General features: G+C 40.1%; 1 protein-coding gene across 3 annotated transcripts in view; it reads left to right on the top strand.

Annotated features, from left to right (window-relative positions):
• Positions 1-25,272, top strand: part of PRR16 (proline rich 16) — a 227,738-nt gene that overhangs the window by 139,505 nt on the left and 62,961 nt on the right. The window contains exons 2-4 of one of the 3 annotated variants that reach the window (XM_043547363.1): positions 9,389-10,283; positions 16,708-16,772; positions 17,227-18,874. In XM_043547363.1, the coding sequence (XP_043403298.1) occupies positions 9,389-10,147 (759 nt within the window). In that variant the 3' untranslated portion in view covers positions 10,148-10,283; positions 16,708-16,772; positions 17,227-18,874. Of the gene's footprint in view, positions 1-9,388; positions 10,284-16,707; positions 16,773-17,226; positions 18,875-25,272 lie in introns of those variants that run through there. The other 2 variants (XM_043547364.1, XM_037901603.2) reach the window with 2 other exon arrangements.

Consider the following 25,272-nt stretch of genomic DNA (forward strand, 5'->3'; position numbering starts at 1 on the left):
CTTTGGGACCCCACTAGAAACACATTTGTTCACTGATAGTGCCCCATTTACAGTGATATTTTGAGATGTATCAGCCAGCTTTTAATCCACTTAATATGTACCAGCTAAATTTTATATCTTCCAAGTTTTTTAATGAAAAATGCTTTGCAGGCATCTAAGTATATTACATCAACCAAACTTGTAATCTCATCAAAAGAAGTTGTCAAGTTAGTTTGACAGAATGTATTTTCCGTAAAAGCCATGTTAATTGGCATTAATCAGATTGCCCTCCTGCAATTCTATATTGATCAAATCTCGTATCAACTGCTCCATTATCCTGACCACAATCAATGTCAGACTGATAGGCCTATAATTACGCAGGTCATCCCATTTACCATTTTTTAAATATTGGCACATCATTAGTTTTCTTCCAGTCTTCTTGAACTTCCCTAGTGCTCCAGGAGTTATTGAAAATAAACATTAATGGCTCAGCAAACTCCTCAGCCCCCTCTTTTGAAACACTGCTGATTTAAAAACATCTAAATTTAGTAGCTGCTGTTTAACATCCTCTTGATATACAAGTTGAATGGAAAAAGCGTTATCATATGATATGACTACATTATCTGTTTTTTCCCAAACATAGAACAGAAATATTTATTGAACATTCTGCCTTTTCTGCATTATTATTGATAATTCTATCATTTCCACCTAGTAATGGGCCAGTACCATTGTTAGGATTCTTTTTGTTCCTAATATACTTTAAAAAAACTCCTTCTTACTGTCCTTAAATCAACTGGCCATAGGTTTCTTCTTGTGTTTCCCTTACCAAATTTCTACAATTCCTAGTTTCTGATTTATATTATTTACGATCAACTTCCCTTTTTTTCCATTTGTTATATATTACTTTTTTATAGCTGCCTTCACTTCCCCTCTAAACAAGGTCATTTTTTTTAACCAATATGGCCTTTTTCCCAAAAAGTCTCAAAACCACAATCAAGGATCTATTAATTTTTGGCTCATAATTGTTTTCAGCTTTGTGAAACTGGCCCTTTTAAAGCACCATGTGTGTTTCTCTCACTGGTCTGGATTTTATTCTGTTTGCACATTACCAAGGTGTTGAAGTCATGATCACTTGTACCTAAGTTACCATTAATCTTTATTTCTGTTATCAGTTCTTCCTTATCTGTCAAGATGGGCACTAATATAGAATTCCCACATGTTGGACGCAACACTTCATGAGTTAGGGAATTGTCATCTATAATGTTTTGAAATTCCAAGGAAGTTTTAGTACTCCAGCATATGTCATTCAAACTGGAGGCCCACATTATCAGGCAGATTTATTTTTCCTACACATTATACAGTAAAAGCTTTTTTATCCAGCATGTTGGGGGAATGGGGAGTACCTGTAAGTGAAAAATTCCAGTTAACTAAGAGGGAGGGAGTGTGAGTGCGGGGCAGGGGTTTGGGACACAAGAGGGTATGCGGGTCACGGGCTCTGGAAGGGAGTTTGGGTATCGGAGGGGATTCGGGGCAGAGGGTTGGGGTGTGGGAGAGGTTTTGTGATGCCGGATCTGGGGGGTGCTCACCTCGGGTGGTTCCTTGCAAGCAGCAACGTGTCCCGGCCGCTCCTAGCGGGAGGAGTAGCAGATGGCTCCACGCGCTGCCCTGCCCCATGCACTAGCTCCGCAGCTCCCGTTGGCTGGGAACCGCAGCCAATGGGAGCTGCAGAGGCGGTGCCTGCAGGTGGAGGCAGCTCACAGAGCCGCCTGGTACGTCTCCGCCTGGGAGCAGCAGTGACAGGTTGCCACTTAGGAGCCGCCCAAAGTGAGCGCCCCCTCCCCCCAGATCTGGCTTCTCAAAACACCTCCCGTACCCCTGCTCCAAGCTCCCTTCTGCGTCCAAAATTCCCTCCCAGAGCCTGCTCCCCACACCCACTCCCACACTCCGAACCCCTTGTGGCCATTTCTCCACCTAGGAGCATCAGGGACATGTCGCAGCTTCTGGGGAGCCACGCAGAGCCAGGTAGGGAATCTGATGGCCCTGCGCCAACCAGACTATAAACTGGACTTTCTATGAAGATCAGAAATGCTGGTTAAAAGAGCTTTCCAGTTGGTACAGGGCTGGATAACACAGCTTTTACTGTAGATAGGTAAGAAGTTTCATCCTGTTCCCAAGTGCGATTTGATGGTTTCTAGAAGACACCAACTAGTACCTCATCTTGTGCTTTATCTGTTAGGAGATAGGTCTGTTGGCATTCAGGATCATTTTCTTTTGAGTTATCACTGACTTGGAAACAGGTAATATCATTTTTGGTGTAGCTGCCACTCCCTCTCCCCTTCTGCACACTCCATACTTCCTGAATAGGTTAGAACTGTTAATTTTAGCATTTCAATTATGGAAATCCTCCCACCAGGATTCAGAAATACCAACTAGGTCAAATTTATGCTCATAAACGAGGAATACCGGTTCTTTTTGGTTGTTACCCAGGCTGTTAGCATTGGTATATAGGCAATTCAAGAATTTTTTTTCTTTATATCCTTTCATTCATTAATTAATTTTGTTCTCAACATCTTGATTTTGTGCTGAACGCTCATATCTTCCCTTCCCCCCCTTCCCTTTTGTTATTAGTTTAATTTCCTCATGACTACTCTAGCCAACCTGTCCCCAAAAAGTTTGGTCTTTCTTCTACTGAGGTGGAGGCCATTCAAACTACACCCACCCCTTCCCATAGAAGGTGGACCAATGTTCCACAAAACAAAAATCTCCACCGTATGCCACTTACCTAGTAAGTGATTCCCTTTCAGAATCTTCAGTCTTCTGTTTCTCATGGGACAGGAAAGATCTCAAGGAAGATCGCTTGGACATTCATCTTCAGCAGACTTCTGAGTTCCCTGAACTCATCTACTGTCTGTGAGATATCTCATGACATAGTGTCATTAGTGTTGATATGAGCCATTACCAATGGATCCTTTCCCATCCACTTCAGAAGCTTGTCCAATCTTAGAGTAATGTCTCATGTCTTGACTTCAGAAAGGTAGCACACTGTCCTGTTTTCTGTCTGTCCCTTGCAGAATGGTCTTTCAATTCTTCTGAGTATTGAATCCCTATAAGGATCATCTATCTTCCTTGGACAGTTGAAGAACTCTTTTTGAACAAGCTTGATTTTCTTACAGGTTGTGCTGAACTGCCATCCACAGGTGTGTCCAATATATTGCTGTTCCTTTGGGCCAGCTGAACCTTGAGAGGTATCCTCCAGTTTCCATGTTGAGGACCTGATATCAATTGGAAACTGCTAGCTGTGTAGAATTCCTCCTGGTCCTCTTTTCTCTGGTGGCCAGAGCCTATCCATCCTTGTCTTTCTCCAGCCATGTATAATGTCACTGTGACCTCTTGGCTCTGGTGGTTACAAACTGCCAGTCCACCTCTCTGACTTCATGGTGGTCAGCTCATTCCTTCCTTTATCCTGGAATACAGATGTTTCCTGAATCTGGCTGTCTATTAGCTCCTCAGCTTCTCTGATTCTCTGTACTGTGTCCACTTGCTCATCCAATCCAAGAAACTTCTCTATTACAGCCACCAATTTGCACTTCAGCTTGCGTGTTCTCTTTCTGTCATAGTTCTGGTAACTACAGTGACTCCCAGTACTGAAATTAAATCTAAGGAGCGAGAAAAAAACTTTAAAGACCCACTTTTGCCATATTGAAGCACTTTTAAACTACTGTTTGATCTTTTTTGTGAACATTTACCATATTCCAGTTTGACCTTTTAATTTGTCTTTGTTACAGTTTTCTTCACAGGCTAAGACACTAGAAAGGTCGAATGCTTGAAAGGTATTCTCTACAGGAATTCTAACTTTTTCAAATCTCTCTGTCTTTGAACATTCCCCCATAGTTCAGGTGGTTGCTGTTTTATCTGTTGAGCAGGCCATTTTGTGATTGAGAGTCAGATTTAAAAAATACCATAAAATTGCAGTCTCCAAACTGTATGTGAAAGTAGTTAAATTTAGTACAACACAGAGCAGTCACTCAACAGTAATGACATTTGCTTTAGGTAAGGTCATGGTGTACTGTAGGAGCCAGTTGGTGCAACCCTTATTCTTGTTGACGAACAATTGCTTACATGAGTAGTCCCATTACTCCTGTAATCAAGGGCTGAGCAAGGTGAGTTAGGGGTGCACAATCTGGCCCTGTTTCTTGACGGATTTCAGAAGTAGTGCTAAAATTGACTAGTTGGGTCTTTTGAAGAGGAACTTTTGTAACAACGATTTTCTCCAAGCATCATAATACATTTATTTACCTGCTATGCTTTAATTCATATGTATTTTTGATATATTTACTAATTACTATACCATAGTTATTTATTTTTAAACAAACACTTGCTCTTCCTGGGCTTGTTTATATAAGAATTTTAGTTTTGCTTTTAATTCACATTGAATGCCAATTCTAAATGGGAATTTTAAATTGTTGTGTACCTGCTTAAAAATAATACTACCTAGCTCTTCAATGGTGCTCTTCATCAGTGGATATAAAGTGCTTTGCAAAGGTGATTAGTATCACGTCCGCATTTTACAGAGGGGGAAACTGAGGCACATGACCAGTGACTTGTTTGTTCTTGTTGCAACTCACTGCAGGCTTAATCCTGGCGTCAGTCATGTCTGTGAGCAGACATCTGTGAGTGTCTACACTAGAATTTTATTACAGTGTTAGCTTACTCTAAATAATCGGTGATCAGTTAACTCAAGTTACGGGGTGAGCAAGGCTTCTAGTGTAGACATACCTTCTCAGACCAGCTTCTTTTCCTATTTATCACATTGTGAAGTTACAAAATGCTCAGTTTAAGAAAGCATACAGATTTCTGTTCCAGTAGACTATATTGTAATCAGAGGTTTGGCTTCATTGCAGGACACAATTATGAGGGAGAAATATAACATGGATATCAGACTTCATTTAATCCTTGGATCTAACTACAGGAATCAGGGCTGTGGAGCTCTGATGATAGAAAGCCCTACCAGAACAGAAGTGCAGTATCACCAGAGGCATGTAGCTCCATGTGCCCAGTGAAGTGGGAGCTGAGTATTGGCAACCCAGAAAGTAGGGGGGTTGACCAAGACACCCAGGAGATGTGGCAGATCTCCAGGACAGCTTCAACAAGAACACTCTTATGGAGTTCTGCACAGCTCTTCCCAGCTCCTTACAAAAACTACAAGGGAGTGCAGGCGACAGAGGAGCTGTCATGTGTCCTTCCCTAGGACTGGATTTCTCTAGCTGGATTGGTATAGCTGCCCCGTGGGAGCCGAGAGGTACCTTTCCCCCACTCACAGGTGTGAATCAGGTGCAGTGTCTATACACAGCATAGTAAACTAGACATACTTTAAAAACATTTTTTTTTCTTTTTTTACTCCAGCAGGAAAACCTGCTTTTGCAATGGAAATTGGTTTCTAGTTGCAAACTTGCATTTTCTATTGTGCTAATAGTCTCAGGGTACTTCTGTGATGCAACTATTTTCTACATGCTGTTTTCCTACTTGGATTTTCATTTTTGGGGCAAATAGGCAGAACAAAATGACAGTGAACAGAATCATGATTTATTATGGGAAGGAATCAAGGCAGATAAGCTGTGCTATTCTTCCAGAGCCATTCTGAGTGCCCTTTCTTTCCACTTCCTCATTTATAAAAAGGAAAATTTCCAGTGTATCCTACACACTTGCCAAGGGACAAAAGATAAACTGTTTAAAGTCATTTAAAATTGAGGCATACTTAGGCCTGAGCTTTACTATGAATCCTGGGGAAAATCTTGCACTGGCAGGGGGGAAAGACTGAATCGACTAAAAGGGTTTTTCCATCACTAATTGCTATTGCTCTCTGATCCATGTACACAGTACTTAAACTGGTGCCGTGTACTCCTACCAAGGGTGTAGTATGACCTTTAATATTTTGCTCTCAAATTGATGCTTGCCAATTTTGTCTCTGTCATTATACTGTGATGAGGGACAGATTTGTTTGCAACAATTTGCTCTTTGGCAGGAATCTGCTTTTCATTGTGTGTGTACAGAGCCAAGCACAATGAAGTCCTGATCCCTGATTGGGACTTCTAGCCACTATTACAATGCAAATAAATCATCATAACTGGCATCGATTTTTGGTTTGGAAAATGTACTAATTATTGTTAACCTGCTACTTGTTGCATTAGCACTTCAGCATTTGGCCATTCTCCAGAAACAACTTACACTTTCAGTTGAACTAAAAATCTTCAGCAATTATGTGTTTGCAGTAAGTAATAAGAGTGATTTACTGGTTTATTTGAGGGCAAATATATATGTTTTACTTGATTTATTTGTATGGAAATATGTGCTAAAACCTGGTCAGCATGTCAATTTATGCTTTGGTGTTTTCCTTCCTCTTTTTTGGGAATTTTATATTTGAAATTCCAAAAATATTCCTATCAAGCTCAAGAAAGATTTGGTTGTTGATTAAGCTAATCTCTGTCAACGAAATCTTTGGTTAATCATATTGCATAACAAGAGGCATTGCTCTGACCTCTTCGCCTGAGCAGCCTTCCCTGTTTGTCCAGCCTACACTGGCCATGTTGGTTATTGCATTCCCCCAGTTACCCAAAGCTCTTTGAGGGGAAGGGTCATAGGAAGCAAGCGAGACTGGGACTAAGTGGGATGGGCAGGATTCTGTGTTCACAAGAGACGTACAGCTCCCCCCTGCCATTTTGACACATCTGCTGAATCTGTTATTAAACATTGTTCAAAGCCAAGCATAATACCAGTTGGTTCTTTACCAGTCGGGTCAGTATGCTTTTACCACTCCAAGCAACCCTGGCCACACTGCTTACTGGAACAGCTCCTGTGGTACTTAGGAGATTGCCACTAGATGTGTATTTTCTTCCCCTTGCCTTCAGTTGCCTAATGGCCGAGTTCTCTCCCTGGCTGACAGCTTAGCTATCTTCTCTGTTCTGTGTTGTATCATTCAGTTCTATAGCTGTTATTTGTTGGCACAGAAAACTTTGGGCCCAGGAAGAGCCAAGAGGCAATTCTCCAAGCTGCTCTATACAGGAAGACCCTTACACTCCTGTGAAGCTACACTGAGCCTGTGTGGATCAGCTTGCACTATCAGGGCTGTAGTGCTTCATTCATCCTCATAGAGTCACAGTTCTGTCACAGACTCCCTATGTGACTTAAAGAGATTAAATGACTCCTTAATCGCAGTTCCAGTGTGTAAATTGGAGTTAGGAATGTATTTTTTTTCCTCCCTGTAGGATCTTTGGAGAAAGAAGTGGCTCTTACTATGTGTTTGTACAGTGACTAGCACAAAGGGAATCCAACTACATTTTGGGGCCACTGGGCATTACCTAAATACAAATAGGGGAGAGAAATAATATACTCTCCCCTTGGTGGTGATGAAGCTGGTGAGGTGCTGCACCTTTCATAGTATCTCATCTTCATCTGAACCAAATTCTTCTGATGTAAATATATACCTCTGAGGGTAGAATTTGGTCCTTATTTGTTTATCACAAAAAACAAAATGCCAAATCTGAGACTTCAGCACAGAGAAGAATTTGTCTCTTAATTAACAAGTTATTTTCCTGTAGTATTCAAATATTGTGAAATAGAAGTACTTTCATAGGCCACGTTTACCCTAAGGGCACTACAGTGGCATAGCTACGATGACATAGCTATGATGCTATAACCCTTTAGTGTAGATGCAGACTACAGCAATGGAAGAGGTTTTTCTGTTGCTGTAGGAACTCCATTTCCATGAGTGATGGTGTCTAGTTCAACGGAAGCATTTTTCTGTCAACCTAGCTGTATCTACACCGCAGGCTAGGTCATCATAGCTGTAGATTTTTCACACCCCTGAGTGCCATGTAGCTATTTCAATCCTGTTTTAATTGTAGACCAGGCCATAGAAATTCCAAATGATTCTTAAGAGAAAAGGGGCTAAATTCTTCAGGTAAATTTACTCACAAAGAATAATTAGACTAGCTGTAATAAATATTACTGTATTATCTTGAATTTCAACCTTTTCTGAAGAATTACAACAGAATTAATGTATTATCACTTCGAAACATATCGTTCACCTGAATTACAGTCCTTTTTTCTACTAGCGTCTAGATAGACTTTGGATAAGTGTTTTTAAAACACATGTAAATAACTGTATCTCCTTTAAAGAGGCTACTTGAACCACTCTTTTTTTTTTCTTTTCTTTTTTTTTTTTTCTTTTTTTTTTTTTTTTGAATAATCCTATGGTTAAGTCAAGGACATCAATGTGCTACCTTACAAGTAGAAAAAAAACCTTGTTATATGAAAACATGCTAAAAATGGAAAATAAGTTTAGCAATAGCATTTCTACGAATGGATGTTGTCTGGGTACAACCTGCAATGGAAATAAGGGGAAGGGAAAGCTGTTTTCATCTTTTTTTTCAAATTTGTATTTCCCTCCTATACTTTTATTGCTGTATTTATCTTAAGGGTTAATGAACTAAGTACTGAATAGGTGCATTTTTCAGGATGGGCTTTTAATCATAGTGTACAAAGTTTTGTATACCTAGCAGAAGGAACATTACATAATATATAAACAAAACATATAAAGTATGATCATAAATTGGAAAATAGAAGACTAGATAAGAAAAACCTAGATACTAGGGAAGTGAGTGTAAGAGCATTAGAAGTATGGTAGATAGAGAATCCTCTTAATATAAAGTGCATGAAATAGAGTGAATTATCCCCTTCAGGAATAAACAGTTACAATATCTTTATCTTATAAATGACCCTATTTCAGATTTGGTTTAGGGGGAGTCAGATCTCTCAAGCAAATAGTCACAAAAGGAGAATGTGTGGTCAAGATAAGTTGGTAACTGCTACTCACTACTTGAATCTTTAGCAGTTTGTGTAAAAATTGTTCAGATAGGCTTGTATGTTAACTTTAGACGATATATCTACAATATCTCCAATTCCGAGATATGTTTTTAAATCTGGATTTTGTGAAAGATCAAACCTAAAAGATCATCTACAGTAGGTCTGGATTCAAAAATCATCCTGAACAAACTGAGGTTAAATCATTCAGCCTTCCCCCATACTGTGAGGCAAACTGTGTTACTGAAGGTTTATAGTTCAAACAGCATGTTATTGGTAGGCAAGCCCTGGAGAAAAAATACAGAATTTCATTGCAGAGAGACTAAAATTGTATCCCATTGTATTCAGATGAGAGGACTAACCACAGATATTTAAAAAAAAAATAAACTAGATTTATATAAGAAGAAAAAAGAAACAATGGTTCATAAAATTGAATATTCAAATGTTTCAGTTCCAGGAAGGGGATAAAGATGATTGTGAATAAAGCTTTGTTTGTTTGCCTTTACTGTGGCGATCCTTTATCACTGTTTGTGTTCTGATTTCCATGTAGGTGGTTGACCAGATTGACACATTGACATCTGACCTGCAGCTGGAGGATGAGATGACAGACAGTTCCAAAACTGACACGCTGAACAGCAGCTCAAGCAGCACAACAGCGTCCAGCTTGGAGAAAGCCAAAGTGCGTGCTAATGCACCTCTCATCAAGCCACCAGCACACCCATCTGCCATTCTCACCGTACTGAGGAAACCCAATCCACCACCACCTCCACCACGGCTGACTCCTGTAAAGTGTGAAGACCCTCACAGGCCTGTTCCTTCTGCCAACCCTGTAAAGACTAATGGGACCCTACTTCGAAATGGAGGTTTACCAGGAGGACCAAACAAGATTCCTAATGGGGATGTATTTTGCATACCTAATAGTAACTTGGACAAAGTTCCAATGCATCCTCTGATTCATAGACCTGATAAAGACAGGTGTCCTCAGACAGGAACCCGGGAACGGGTACGATTTAGTGAAAAAGTGCAGTACCATGGCTATTGCCCTGATTGTGACGTTCGGTATAACATTAAAAACAGGGAGGTCCACTTACACAGCGAGCCGGCCCACACGCTGGGAAAGCTTCCTCACCAATGTCCTCCTTTACCGCCGCCTCCTCCCCCTCTCCCTCCATTTCCTTTAGAAAATGGAGGGTTGGGAATGAGTCCCAGTAATAGCTTTCCCCCTCTCAGACCTGCGACTGTGCCTCCACAAACTGCACCAAAACCCCAGAAGACCATCTTGAGAAAGTCAACCACTACAACAGTGTGATGTATGCCACTTGAAAAACTGTTTTTTTCCTATATATAAACATAAACAAATAGGTAATGAGCACTTTCTACTCAAGCAATAAAAAGCCCAAATATATTACATCCTGTATTCAGCGAAGCGGCATAAAATTCATATGGTAAGTACAAAGAAAATTTGTTCACCAATGTCACATGTTTGCACCAAAGAATTTCATTATTAAAAGCTCCAGTATAATGCGCATGCTATGGCTCATGAGCTGTTAAAAGTGATTGCAGCTGAACAGCTCTAACTATGTTCTAAGCAATGTTAAAAGTTCATCTCAAAAACAGCATATCTGCAGTAGCAATTAGAGGTGAAGTTAAGTCTTCCTCAGACAATAGAATAATTAGTACTGAAGGGTTTTTGTAGTGCAGGAAACTTTTAAAATACATTTGCTAGGAACATAATGTATGTTTATGTGGAGCAAAATGTAACTCCAGCTAATGATTCCTTATTGAATCCTAACAAATGAGTTTTTATATGCCTGGTTGCTTGAATCAAGGGTATCTGGTCTGGAGCTGTGTATTATGGTGTAAATCCTCACAGTTTCAGCCAGCTTGTTTTTTGTTCTCTGGTCTAGAGATGAATAGGCAATTGGAAGGCATGTTGATATGATCGTGGCAAAACAAACAAACAAACTATTCAAGTTTGGTTCTGAAACACTCAATAATCAAAAAGCAGAGAGAGGAGTGCCATGCTTTTCAAAAGCGGAGGCATGGCCTGATCGGTTATTTTCTGCTTCCATTGTTCCATCTCATGTGGGGATAATGCTTATCTACCTAACATGGATGAGACATGTAGGTAATAAGTTAGAGCCCAGTCCTAAGTCTTTACTCAAGTTTTACTCATGCAAATTTCCTATGGAGTGCAATGGAAATTGTGCATACGGTCTTCAGGGATCGGTGCTTAATATTTGTAAAGAGTTTTGAAGATGAAAAGCACTGTGTAATAACTAAGTATTAACATGCACAACAAGACATTTCTCGTTATGACATTTTAGTGGCTTAACCCAATTAAAATTCTTACCGGTGAGAAAACTCTCCAATGTTTTTTCATTGTTTTACAGAAAAGAACATTTGTTGTTAGGAGTGGCTAGGAATGTTGGCTTCTGGGGTTTTTAAAGCAGGTGATCAGTGAAGGAGATGTTATAGGAAACCTTTTCTTCACAAAGTCCCTCCAAAAATAAGCTTGCAAATGACCTGAACACCTGAATGTCAGCAGATGTTACCTGAGTTACACACAAAACATGCACTTAGGCAGTTTAGCTCTGAAAGGGTTGGAGAAGGTTGACATTTGTGGCGTCTTATGTTTGTCAGTCCCTTATGTTTGCATACAGCAATAGAAATTCAGCTGAAATCAGCCTTGAAACAGCTCTGCTATATTCACACCTTTGTAGTATTTACTTTGCACCAAAACAACAAAGATCTTGGCAAAATAATTACCCTTTTTACATTAAATTGCTAAACCCTTTTGAAACTTTTACCGATAGGAAAAGCTGCATTTTGTGCAAATATATCTCTGGAGTTTAAAGCCTCACATTGCACTATATTGTGTGGTTTACCCAACCATCACGATGCAGAGAAGTTATTATCTCATGCATTTGATCATATTCTCCAAATGTTTTCCATTGTTTTTCAATCCCATAATTTGCATCATTAGAATGCCTTTGCTATATGTATGATGTCAGCATATTTAATCCCATGAGAGTTGTTGTGAATGGAGTAATTTTGGACATCAAGTTAGCAGTAGGGACAAGGAACTCGTTCTACAGATGTCCTTGATCTCTGAAAGTCACTGGAAGTCCCTCTGCCCTGCTCATGATGCTCCAGAGCAGCTCCTCCTTCCATTAGGAATTTACATTTAAAATATGGTGAAACAGTATGTGAAACATCTTTACACACAAACTACACAACCACATAGTGGTTGCTATTAAAAAGGAAAGATTTATCATGTGATGCTGCCTCTATTATAAGTCATGTGTACCTGATTGTGTAATTTGACTTAATCAGAACAATCTCTCCTTCTGTACTGAAGGAATTGTATTATGTGCATACTCAGATGTATGTACAATCAAACAGTTGTGTGTTTATATAAGATTTGTGCAATCTTATATAAAATAAGATTTCAAATGCTTTGAAAAATGTAACACCCTGTCTCTCCTTAGGTTTTGTTCTATTGCCTTTCCCTTTTCCGTTCCTTTCACTCTACCTTGGTGCATCTATTCCTACATTTTCTTTTCAGTACCTGTTAGTCCCACATCTAAAATTGCTGTTTGAAGTACTTTAAAGAATTCCATTTACTTTTCCCCTGTCTATTTTTTCTCTTTGCTGGCTGAAGACTTTTTTTTTTTTTTTTTTTTTTGCCTGTGAAGCTTTTTCAGCTTCACATTTATCGGCATTCTAGCTGGTCCCTATTGTGATAATATCTCTGTGCTGGGATCTCATTCCTACTATGTCTGCCCCTTATCTTTGTTCTGGGGCTAGGTGCAGCAGCTCCCAAGCCTACTAAGCTGGCTTCCAGCAACCATTGCTCTGATACCTCTTCCTCCAAATGATTAATGCAGCAAATAGGTGGTTTGATAACTTTTCTGCCTCTCAAAGTGGCTCCCTCTTTCCCTTCCAGAACTGAATTGTGCATGCGGATCGACACCCTTTTGTTCCCTTTCTAGAACTCAAATGCACATAGGGTGAAATGGGAGATGTGACATTGACTTCAGTGGTCCAGGATTTTACCCACAGTGTCTCCTTCCACAAACCATTTCTTTTTCCTATAAAATTCTCACTATTGATAGGTTCTATCAGATAGAAAAATTCACAACAGAAAAAAGTGCAAATTAATTAGCATTTGGAATCATCCAAGACTGAGAACCCAGGCCTCAAATAGCAAGCTAAATTCTATTTTTATTATATGTTAAAAGAAATAAAGAAAAAACATACAAGTGATAAAACAATACAATTCAGTTCTGTAGTTCTTGGCTGGCTTTGTAGAGCAATGTATGATGTAGGGTCTGGAGCATTTCATAATTCATTCAGATAACAGCATTTCATTGCCAATCACATTAAACAATCAGCTCAAATTAGGTGAAAATTTCTTACTATGTTTTTCAAGTAAAATGTTGAAACTTAAAAAGTTATCTCTTATTCTAGCTGTCAGTTTTTCAGTATGAGATCTAAATCATATTTATGTTTTCTACTGGAAACTGGAGAATTTTCAGATTACAGTTTAAAAATTGTGTATTGTAAGTGATTCTTAGCTGGTCATTAATGTGAAAATTTTTAGATGTTACTCCAGCTAAGCTTTTAGTGTGCACGGAGTGTGGGATATTATTTAGTTTCTGTCCAGGTTACAGGTCCAAGGGGAGGCAGCTAACTAGAGATCTAGGATCTAGTGAAGGATTCTCCACTTCTTGTGTCTGGCTTGACTCAGTTCTTCTCCCATGAACTCATCAAAGGTACTAGGTGTGCAGCTTTCCCTTCCTGTGTTCTGTCCCTAGACTCTCCAGGAACTGGTAGACATCCTTCCATCTCCTACTTAACCATCTCACCATACAGAGATGCTTTTCTCTGACCTAGGTGGTAATTGCGCATCTCACTTAAGTACTGAGTTTTCAGTCCTCAGCTTCTGCAGAAAAAAGGTCTGTGAGGAACTTTTAACCTCAAGCCTAGGCTTTCCACCCTGAATACTCTGCTTAGCCCAGTTGCTGAACTTTTAACCTCACACACTCACATTCTATGTCCCATCTGCTCTCTGTCTTCATTCTGCTTCTGGAAATCTTTTTGATCCCTTTCTAAAAGCTTTCTGAGTTCTTATTAACAAAACAGTCTTTTTCCTTCTCCACTTTCGCACAAAACATTATATTATTGAATTAAAGCCTAAATTTTCAGACAGGTACACAAAATTACCTTGCATGTGTTAGATATTTAATAGGCCATATTTGAGATTTTAAAAGCAGTCTAGGGAATTTAGACATAACTTCCATTAACTTTAATAGAAAATATGTCCAAAAGTGTTTTCTGTCCATACATCTGGTATTTGTGTGTATGTATAAGTTGTATCTGTGTTCAAATTCTGACTTTATTGCAGACTCCCTGTATTACCTATTTAATCTCCCTCTGTCTCAATTCCCCATCTATAAAATGATGATGATAGTAATTGCCTTCTCCCACTCTGTCTGACATGTCTGTATAGTTTGAGTTCGGCAAGGGTTGTCTCTTATGAGTTTGCACAGTGACTAGCACAACGATGCCCTGATATCTGTTGAAGTCTCTAGGTATAAATAATCTATGATGATAATTACACCGTGAAAAAAAGTATATATCATCCTGGGGAGAAACACCAAATCATGGACGTAATTATAGCCGCCTTAGGGGGGAGGGATAGCTCAGTGGTTTGAGCATTGGCCTGCTAAACCCAGGGTTGTGAGTTCAATCCTTGAGGGGACCATTTAGGGATCGGGGGCAAAAATTGGGGATTGGTCCTGCTTTGAGCAGGGGGTTGGACTAGATGACCTCCTGAGGTCCCTTCCAACCCTGATATTCTATGATTCTATGATTCTCTTCCCCCCAAAGGAAAAACACACCCATACAGGCATGAAGGAATAACAGCACCTCTTTCTCTTTACAAATTTTAGCCCAGTGTGAAGGGGCAAGTGAGAGGAAGCTGTCAGTGGGGTGAGGAGCCTGCAGTGCTTAGCACTGAATCCAGTTGTATTCAGTCTTGCCCTTTCCTCTTTCCATACAGAGGAAATGCTCCTTGCTCAGTGGCATTTAGAGGAAGCTCTGCAGACAGACAGCCACCATAGGGAGCAGCAGGGATGCGTGCCTTGCCCCATAGTCATTACATATAGAAACTACGTGTGCTTTGTGTTTACAAAACAAGTTTTGTATTGATTTTCATAGTAGTTATTTAGTACGTCAGTATGAACATGCCAGCATTAATTCACTTTGTCTCTGCTTTTGTACATAGCTTTTAAGATGGCATGCTGCTTTGGGCCAGAAATTAAGTTCCAAAGCATGAAAGGTTTCATTTTTCTGCAATACTTGCTAAACCAGTCTACCTTTTATGTCTCACAGCTGACCGTATTATCTATTGAGCATAAGATGATGGCCCAATATCTTTGATCTCTCGTAATGTTTCTCTGGTCTTTCTTCTATTGTGAGTTACTTTTACCAATATAACAATTGTACAGGTTTAATCTGAACGTTATTTTGTCATGTTAAAATAAGTAAATTTGCAAACCATTGGAGGCAATTAACTTAAAGCTTTATAATGTTGTTTGGGAACCTGTAATTAAAATGCTACAAGGAATAATGCAATGTTATATTCAGCCAGCAACATTTCTTAAATTTAAATTCAAAATGTGAGGACTGTGAAGCATTTTTAAAACATCCACAACACAGTATGTTTCACATCTTCCTAAGAAAGCTGTAGCAGGTCAGCCAGAACCAGACAGTTCCAAAGACAGATGATCACTAAAATAAAACATCTTTGCGATAATATATAATATGCTACAGAGGTGGTGACACTTTGAATTTCTGTAGCTATATTTTAATATAATCAAAAAGGAAAGGCACTAAATATTATATACAGCTATAGTAACCATGGGCATAGCCATTTCAGACTATTATTCAACCTTGATCCTTTATTGATATTTTTTAAAGTCTGAATTGTAATACTGATTATTCTTATGTCTAAATCCAGATTTCACACAGTCAAAGAGGAAGAATCCTGGAGTCTTCCATTAATTTAGTGGAGGTCTATGGAACAAGTTTGGGAATTTAAAAATACAGAATAATTGCTATTTTTTTTAATACTATAATTGGTTAAGATGCAAGTGAAATGAGGAGGCTTTCAGGGAAAGGAATAAGTGGGAATAAAAAAATAAATATGTGTTGTGGCAACTAACCTTTAAAGCTTTGAGGGGAGATCCAATACGCCAGTTCCACCTCTCACCTTGTTTGGAGTGATGTGTTTTATTGCCGCTTTGACAATCATAGTTTACTGTTCATAGAAGTAGTCAAATTATCCTCAATTCTGATGATGGGTTTTGTGATTTTTTTTTCATGCTTATGAAGTTTCATGAAATAATGGAAATAGATCACCACATTGTTTGGCTTCATTGGTTTTAGAGTAAGAAAAGCACAGAATATATTGTTTAATTACCAGACAGTATAATATGGTTCCTTTGGAGCTGTACAAAACTCTTATTTTTGCATGTTCTAATTATAGCTCCTTTTTTAGTGACCCCATAAGGAAACAGTCTGAATAACTATACATGTAATTGAAATAGAAATGTTGTAATCGTGCTATGAATCATTGCCCTGACTCCATTTCTTTTGGATTGTATCTTGAAGTCGGTTACGTTACAAGGGGCATAGTTTTACTGTGATAATATTTCCCTTTCATGGTTTGTATATGTCAACTGGATCTAGAATCCTTCATCTTTTAAAGTATATACTGAAGAGTCTTATGTGCAGTATAAGTCCAGACATAAAGCAAGACTGGGTACATAATGAGTTTTTAATAAAATACATCAAACTTAGATTTGCAGGAATAATTTGAAAGGTAAAATCTCTTCAAAGACATGCGGCAGAAGAATAGAACTGTGGTAAGTATGACATTTGGAATGCTTTAATCTGAAAATTACTAGATACCCATTATGTACCTATATTGTATTTTATAGGGCAAAGTATGGTATATGACATATAGTAATATGCACGGGGTCCCTAGTATTTCTGAGTTTATTGGGACTGAATGTGCTGTTGCATAATCTAAAACAGTGGCAGCACTGATGCTGTCGAGTAAGCACACAGCAGTACAGTTCATAAAATCTGCAGTGTAGTTACATCTTGGTTGTGTAGCAATTATGTGGCAGTCTTGTTTTATGTGAAACGCTACCTGGGATTTTATCATGCGGGCTTGTTTTGTGATGCAGAAAGAGCCCAAAGACAGTGGGCAGATTTGTTAATTAATCATATTTTAACTAGATGACTTGTAGAAGTTGTCATGGGGGGCATGTGCAAATGATATTCATTGACAAATCTTGTTGATTTCTTCTCTAGCTGCTGCAGATCAACCTAACAGTTGTTGGTGCCTCTGTGACTTCCTGAGCTAAACAGCTATAGAAATTTCACCCCATGTTAAATGTGTACTTTAAATTCCATACAACTTACTTCTGTATATAGCGAATGAGCTGTATGTGGCATCCTCCTGTGAGGAAGCGTGGGCAGGTTCTTCCCTTATTGCCTGTTGTGTATGTTTTTGGCATTTACTTATTCTATATGTGCGTGTGTGCACATGCATGCACACGTAAGGTAATATTCGAATGCTGTTTGGTTGTGAAGATCTTGTTAACAAAGGCAAAGGTAGATATTTGCATGTGATGGGCTACATTGCTTACATAGTGTGTGTTTATCACTCTGACCACATCCACTTAGTGGGATCTGGTAGTGTTTTGCAACACAGCATCTTCTGGTTACCATGGTTTTTGAAGCCATCCATGTCCACAATTTTCCAGTGTTGAGATGGCCAACCTTCTGCAGACTGTGACACAAGTAAGAGAGCTTGGTATGCTGAGAGGAACTGAAGGAGCTGAAACTTTTATTTTAGACCATTAACAGCATGTCAGGTGATGCTATTTAGCAGTTATACATATTTGAAGAATCCAACCATAGCCAAATCCTGAAACACCAACCTGTGATATTTAAATGTTATTATTTAGTCGATGTTTTGTTGCTCATATAACAGGCAGCCGTTTACCAGGATTTCCAAACTAAGCATTTTGTGTCTTTAAGAATGGGTATGCTTTTGGATCTTTATAAGTAATCCCTCAGTTTAGGAAGCCCCTCTCATTAAAATGAACAAATCCAAATACCGGACAGTATCATACAATAATGGTCCAGTACATTATAAATAAAATTTTTCAAAAGCACCCAGTTGATTTAGATGTGTGGCTCTGAGTGACTCTTATTGGGAGCTGGGTATCTAAGTCCCTTAAGTGCTTTTGAAAATTCTGTCCCATAGTGGTACTGGGTTCTGTTGTGACTCATAGCCATAATCCTACATTTGAGGACAGGGGTGAGGCAGAGCCTCAAGAAGTGCGTCTAAACTGCAGTGTGAGCCCCTGTCAAGTGAGCGGACCCTGGGTTAGAGAGCTTGAGTGACTACACAGATTGTCAATCCTAGAGTAAGAATTTTCTAACTGGGCTTGAACCTGGAGCTCTAGCATCCACACTTCAGCATAAAGATGTGAGTCCAACCAACTATATCCCGGACTTCCTGGCTCCCTCCTGAAATGTGGCTTCTCTGGACCTTTGACTGTGGGAAAACTGTCCACCCTGCACGTTACAGGAAGTCTGAGCAGCCCACAAAAGAGAGAGCTTGCTTGTGAGGGATTTCAATGCTTGGGGAGGTGTATGGGGTTGATTGTCATACAATATATTTATGCATGTTTTGACCACTTAACTGATGATGGGGTAGGGAGAAGGGATTAATTTATAGTATGGAGTAATGTAAGGAGGTGATTGAGGTCTGGATGGATGTAGCTACGTGTATTGAGAAATAGTGTTTGCTTACAAATGCCCAGTTGTTCCTGATCATGTGTTTCCCTTTAACTACACATTGCATGATGTGATGCAGTGATAGCAATTAACTTTCTTCCTAAAATAAAAAGCTTTATTTATAAATATATATTAGAAAAGGACAACATTAACCCATTGCCAGACAGGCCTGCTGCCAGTACAACAAAATCTTAAAAAAAAAAAAAAAAAAAAAAAAAAAAAAAGTGCATGAACAAGTGCAAACAGTGAAACCATGTACAAGACAGAAATCTCCCACTGTTGTATATACCCCCGTTCTTCTTTAACTTCCTTCCACGTTTGCCGCGCACTTGGCACCAGGGGAGGAGGGTGGAGCTGCCTATGGGAGAGGGGATTAATATGGGCGACTATATGGGGTAGAGTTGCCATGCCCAGCCACTGATTGGGCCTGATCGCATGGGCCACCCAGCCATGGAGTTGTTCAAGTGATTCCTGGATTGCAACACAGGGTACTGCGGAGGGGACTCAGGCCGTGATGCGGTGTGGCAGGAGCTGGTAGTGTTGTGGCCATTAGTGATAGCAGCTGCTCAAAGAGTTCTTTCTGCTGAGCTCTGTCATCTGTCCTTAGCCACCATTCCTGTTCCAGGGGCTGTGAAGGAAGTCCCTGCTCCTTCACTGCAACCCTGTCCTCAAGCTGTGCAGCCAATCTGAACTTTTCCTCTTGCTTCTCACCATGTCTTTCCTCTAGCCGTAAATCCTTCTGTTTTTGTTATTGGACCTGCTTGTTGGCCCTATCCAAAACCTCAACCATAAGTTCATTAAGGAAATGCTTCCTCTTGGAACGGTACATGAAGATACGTTGACCCACGCTTTTGCTGCAGTGTGGATAAGCTGTGGAGGTACTGCCAACTGTAGAGGTCAAGGGCCTGGAACAAGACAAGACACAAAGGTAATTGTCTCAAATAGCTCACTGCAGGAGTACAGAAAAAAAATCCTTGTGGACATAAAATGATACTTTTCCAAACTGAACTTCAGTATATTGTGAGAGGAAGGCTTCAGAACACCCTACTCATTTCAAGGTTAATCACAGTGAAAGCGACAATGGTAAGTTTAAAAAAAAATCACAGTTGTGTCTGTTTTTCTAAAAATTGCACAGCAACTTGGGTTTTTGGGGTGATGTCAGCGGCCATGCTGCACAAAGTTTTCTCTATCATTTGAGGCCTTCCATATTTTGGAGGATATCACAGTCGTTGTGGTGCCCAGTTGGCAAAGGGAGATGTCATTCCAAGCTGCAGGTGGGAAACCAGCAGTGTATGCAACCAAAGTATTCAAATGTGTGGTGACTGAACAGCACATCTATGAGTGGAGTGTGCTGGTCAGCTACCAACGTAGCCCTGGAAAATATGCCCTTCGCTGGGAGTTCCTGCTACAGGAGAAGTTTGCTGCTGTCAGTACCTGGTTTGGATCAGAATTCATGAGGGAATCAGCAGGTTGATGTGTTAGCTTCCACATGGCTTATTCTGTTATGACTGCATGCAAACATACAGAATTCTACAGCCTTCCTCCTCCTCCCCACACCTGGCACACGTCTGGACAAAATTTGAAACCCCAGTTGTATTTGGGACAAATGATTTTGTCACCTATGGACTGCATGGATTACTTGTAACTGAAATGGACTAGATTTGTCCATAAAACATGTTTCCTTCTTTCCTCCCCTCATCACTGTTTCCAGGTGACTTGTTACACCATTGAATGGTACCAGAGCAGTATATTTACAGACATGGCAATGTAAGGGTTATTATTTTTACGAAACATGAATGCTCTGCATCTTTCCAGTCAAAATTCTCTTTCAAGGTGTTTTTACTCTTTGCCTTTTCCTGTTGCCATTTTGAAACTTCACATCGTGGGGAGTGGGAGGGAGGACAGGGCAGGAAGATGTCAAGGAGCTGGCCTACCATCTGCCATTAGTGCTAATAGCTGGGGCTTGTAATAACTTTTGCATTGGTTCATAGAATGGAAATCCCTCCCAGAAACTTAGCAGGCTCCAGGAAGGCTTCTGTCCCATCCGTGTCTGTTCCTTGGGATGAGAGGGGGCATCAAACAGCTCCCCCAAATATGCCCCCAGGGTGTGCTGTTCCTGCACCTCAGGGACTTGTTTCAGCAACAGTCACTTCGCTGTCTTCACTGGGCGCCTGCTACTGGCTTTCATCAGTCCCCTTGCTGGATTCTGGGGCCAGCAGGTTACCATCCTAGCTGACCAGGTCATCGTGCACCACCTTTGGCTCTGTGCTTGATGCAGTACCCAGCACACAGTCAAATGCCTCATAAAAATGAGCGTGATGTCTGTGAGTTACCTGAGGTGCAGTTCTGGCCCCTGGCTTTACGTTACCCAGTCTCGAACTCTTCAATCTGCACCCTGCACTGACACCAGTCCAGTAAATTTGCAACACTGTCAGCTTCTTCACTGTTCGCCTGTATCGCTGTATGCCGGTGGTCATTCTGTGTGTTCTTATTAAAGTCCATTGTTTTGCTGGCCTTACACCAGAGATTTACCAACATCTGGATGTGCTCTTGCAACAATGAAGCAGTGTGCTTTGTAAAGGACTACTTCTGATTGGTCTCCATTGCAAACACAGCTGGTTCTCTAAAGGTGTGTTTGCAGCTCTGCAGTCAGAAAACAATGGAAAGGTCAAATGCTGACTTGCCAAGCCATTGCACTACAACAAAGGGGCTTGCTTCCGTTTCTCTGGAGTCGAATGGCAATTCATGGCATAGAGAGGACAAAGGAAGTTGGCCCATGAGATTGTGGGATACTGTTGGCAGACTCCCAGGACCCAAGTCTGTGGGGGCTGCATCTATTCTGCAAATCAATAGGGCTTGAACCTGGGTCCTGTCTTGACTTGACCTTGAATACTCCACCCCCATAGGGTTTGGCCTCAAGCCTGGATCTGAGCCCAGGCCTACCCTGCAGCGTAGACATACCAAGGAGGCACAGTTCCTATCAGATGTCCCAGGCAGGGCATACAAAGAAGAGTGTGCATCATCCTATATCTACTCAGGGGATGCAACATAAACTCCCCTCCATGGCCACCCAGCAGTGTGCTTCCTGTTTTAAAGGAGAGAGATGGGTTGGCGCCATTATGCTGCTTTTTTTGGGGTGGGTAACAGAGAGCTCAAGGGCTCCAGTTGTGGCAATTCTTTCAGCATGAGGGAGAAAGGAAATTTCCTTTACGTATCCCTTAGCACTGGGTACGTCCTAGCCACCTGTCTCTTGTAAGTTATCAAGTTTAGGGTCATTACAGTGAAGTTTTGTTTTGAGCACATTCTGGCCTCAGCACCACCTATTTTACCTTGTTCTCCTGATTCCAAAACTCGCCTTGCCAAAAGCTGGCAAGTTCCATAGGGAAGAGAGATCCGCTACAAGAAAAGGAAAAATCTGCTGATATATGTGATATGTTATATTATGTTCCTCAGGAAGAAACAGACTTAGATCCCATAGTTTGCTTTGTGTTAAGTGGATTTATTATCATTACTTTAAATTTCACCTCAGATTGTGCTTGATGTAGATGAATGTAGGAGCAGCAGCTCAAGGACAACATTTCCCACACAAGTGTTTATTGCCTTTGTAGTGCAGGACTGACTTTTTGAAATAGGAGCTGTTAAAGCATTTAACCTACCTAGCCTCCTTCTTGAGTAAATTAGCATGTGGAAAGCTGAACAGTATTTTTTTTATACATGGTGTACGGGCTGCCTCATTTTTTTTTTTCAAGTACAGTATACTTTTGCAGTGGGGACTACCAATTATGTTGCCTTGTGTAGCCCAGGAACTACAGCACACTATAATTTTAATGCGCATTTGTTTATCTTGATTTGTCATGATAATTGCAATAGTAACATTGGATCCCAGACTTGAAAGAGGAAAAAAGTGTGTGTGTGTGTGTGTGTGTATTTGGCAGCCATTATGACAAACCAGAATGAACAGTACAATGGAGGACTCTCAAGCCAGTGCGCTTTGCTGTCTTTTTGTGACACAGTATAGTTGATAGCACAATGTTTATACTGTACAGCCAGTTATTTGATACTAGAATGAATTGGCACATAAATACCTTTTCAAAAGAGCCAGCTATGGCATAGTGTTTGGTAAATATTAGATTCCCTGTGTGGGTTGGCACTATGCAAAAAGAGGAGAACTTCAGTAACTTCTTAGGAGATCATGGAGTTATCTTTAGGAGAAAGATGTAAGGCAGAACACTTTATTGGTCTCTATGAATGGTGGAGTGAAGAACCAGGGTAATCCTCTGCCATTGTGGTCACTGTCACAGTGGTCTACCCCACATCATGTTTCTTTCTATGCTGAGGAAATACACAGAGTTATTGGTGACAAGCTTTAACTTTACATGTGCCAATTTAGCTTAATACAGTATTTTTTTAAACCAATGCAATTAAATCAGTACCAAAGGATATGAGAACAGTTTTATTTAGGTTTAAACTGGGTTTACTTCAGTTTTGCTTTAATTTAGGCCTGTTTAGGCCTAGTATATTCAGGAAATATGGATTTTTAAACTTTTTTTTTTAACAGAAACATGCATATGTTCTTATGAACTCTAACACAAATTGTAATTCACTAAAAAATTTCTGTTCAGTGCTGAGAACTGCAGAAATTATCTCTATTTGAAGTTCAGCTTCATTTACTTCGCATATGTATTTCAAAGTACAGACAGTTTGAAAAATGTCCACAAATGAACTTGACATTTCCCACATTATCTATACATGAATTTCAAATGTTTTCCTGTCTTTTTTTTTTTTTTTTAGCTCATTGACTGGAAAAAGGAGGAAAAGTCAGCTTTCAAATATTCAGGAAGGAACTGAACAATTAGTGTAATATGCTCATTAAAAGTCATTTAATTCCTGTATGGGAACTAAAGATAGAGAAATAATACAAATGTCATAGTGGTCTTCAGTGGGAGTTTTATAATTAATTTTAGAATGAACTGTGTCTGATAATGAATGTACAGGAAAAGTGAGATGTGGTGAGAAGACAGAAAAATAAATGGTGTTGAGGTTTAAGTCCTGGTCTGGGGTAGGAGAAGAGAATAAATGGTGATGGGAATTGTAATGGAATAATAAGCTGTTCATATGTATGGGTTCCACTGGACACAGCCATTAGGAGGTACGGTGTAGAGCTGCACTGCGCTGGGGAGCACTGGGAGGCGTAGTGCTTTGTGATTGCAGTCTGACTCCTGGAGCTTCTGGGCTCCCGATCTCTGTGTTCCTGCTAGTGCACTAGTTCTGTAGGATACAGCTTGATACCGCTTGCTTAGCCAGCCAGCACTGCAGGCAGGTGTATGAAGGGGAACCATAGCCTTGTCTCCTCCTTGCCCTCTTAAAAGCACTGTGCCACAGGGGAGTAGGGAGGAAACAATCCCTTTGCTTTGCTAAGCACAGGGACTGGAATTCTGTCTGGCCCTTAAGTGGCCCACATTACGGGGTGCGGGAGTCTTCTTATGTCCTCCATCCATTCTGCACACTAGTGTAAGGGCAAGAGAGAATTTGTCCTTAAATCTTTGGTTTGAATTCAGTCCAGATTAGCAGTAACTAAAAGTTACTACCTCGTGGCAGTTGGGAGGGTCTGTATATAATGCTGTCAATCTGGAACCAGCACTAAATTAACTTAAATAAAGCAGATAATTCAAACTCTGATTTCCCTGTCATGGTCACAGGTGAAAGATGTTACATTTCACAGACTCAGGGTCTCCTTGATATGTCTGTCATAACCATCACTTTTCACTCTCTAATATTCAGAATAAGGCATGTGAAACTGTCCTTTCCCCCTCAAGAGGGGGACAAAAGAGATTTACAAGCTATTTATTTTCTGTGATTATGTAACTGTTAAGTACTCTAGGCATTTTCATTACTGGAAATGTCTTGAGGCTGTATACATTGTTGATAACACAGTCTTACAGAGTTGCACTTCAGTGAATATAAAAGCCATTGTGTGCCTATTTATTAGATCATAGGATTACTTGTTGCTTTCATGTCTCCCCTTATTTCCCCAAAGAATGTTAACGGGGTCTTGTGTAAAAATTTGAAAGTTTAATTTAGGGCTTGTCTACACAGTGCAGCAATGAGCGTCAAAGGGATTATAAAGCCCTGCAAAGTGTTGTGCTGTAACTGCCCCATTAGACCCTGCTGACATGTTCTAAAAGAAACCTAGTGCACGTTGATGTAGTCCCAGTTGAAACAGTACTATGTCACACTCTAAAATGTTCCTAGTGAGCATTATCAGCAGGGTCTACAGGGGGAAGTTAGAGCACAATATTTTGGAGCACTGTACAGTTCTACAATTTACACCCCTCTAGTGTGCATTGCCATACCAAGGAGAAAAGACCTTACTTGTACCTTACAAATCAAAATAGCATTTTTTAAATTATTATTATTTTTCCTGAAGTTCTGTAGTATTCTATGTGCGGTATGTACTTAGCACAGTAAAAAATGGAAAGGAAAGGATGGAACCTGGCTTTTTACACTCTAAATCAATGGTTCTCAACCCATGGCCCGCAGGCCACTTGT

This window comes from Chelonia mydas, chromosome 5, assembly GCF_015237465.2.
Source record: "Chelonia mydas isolate rCheMyd1 chromosome 5, rCheMyd1.pri.v2, whole genome shotgun sequence".
NCBI lineage: Eukaryota > Metazoa > Chordata > Testudines > Cheloniidae > Chelonia > Chelonia mydas.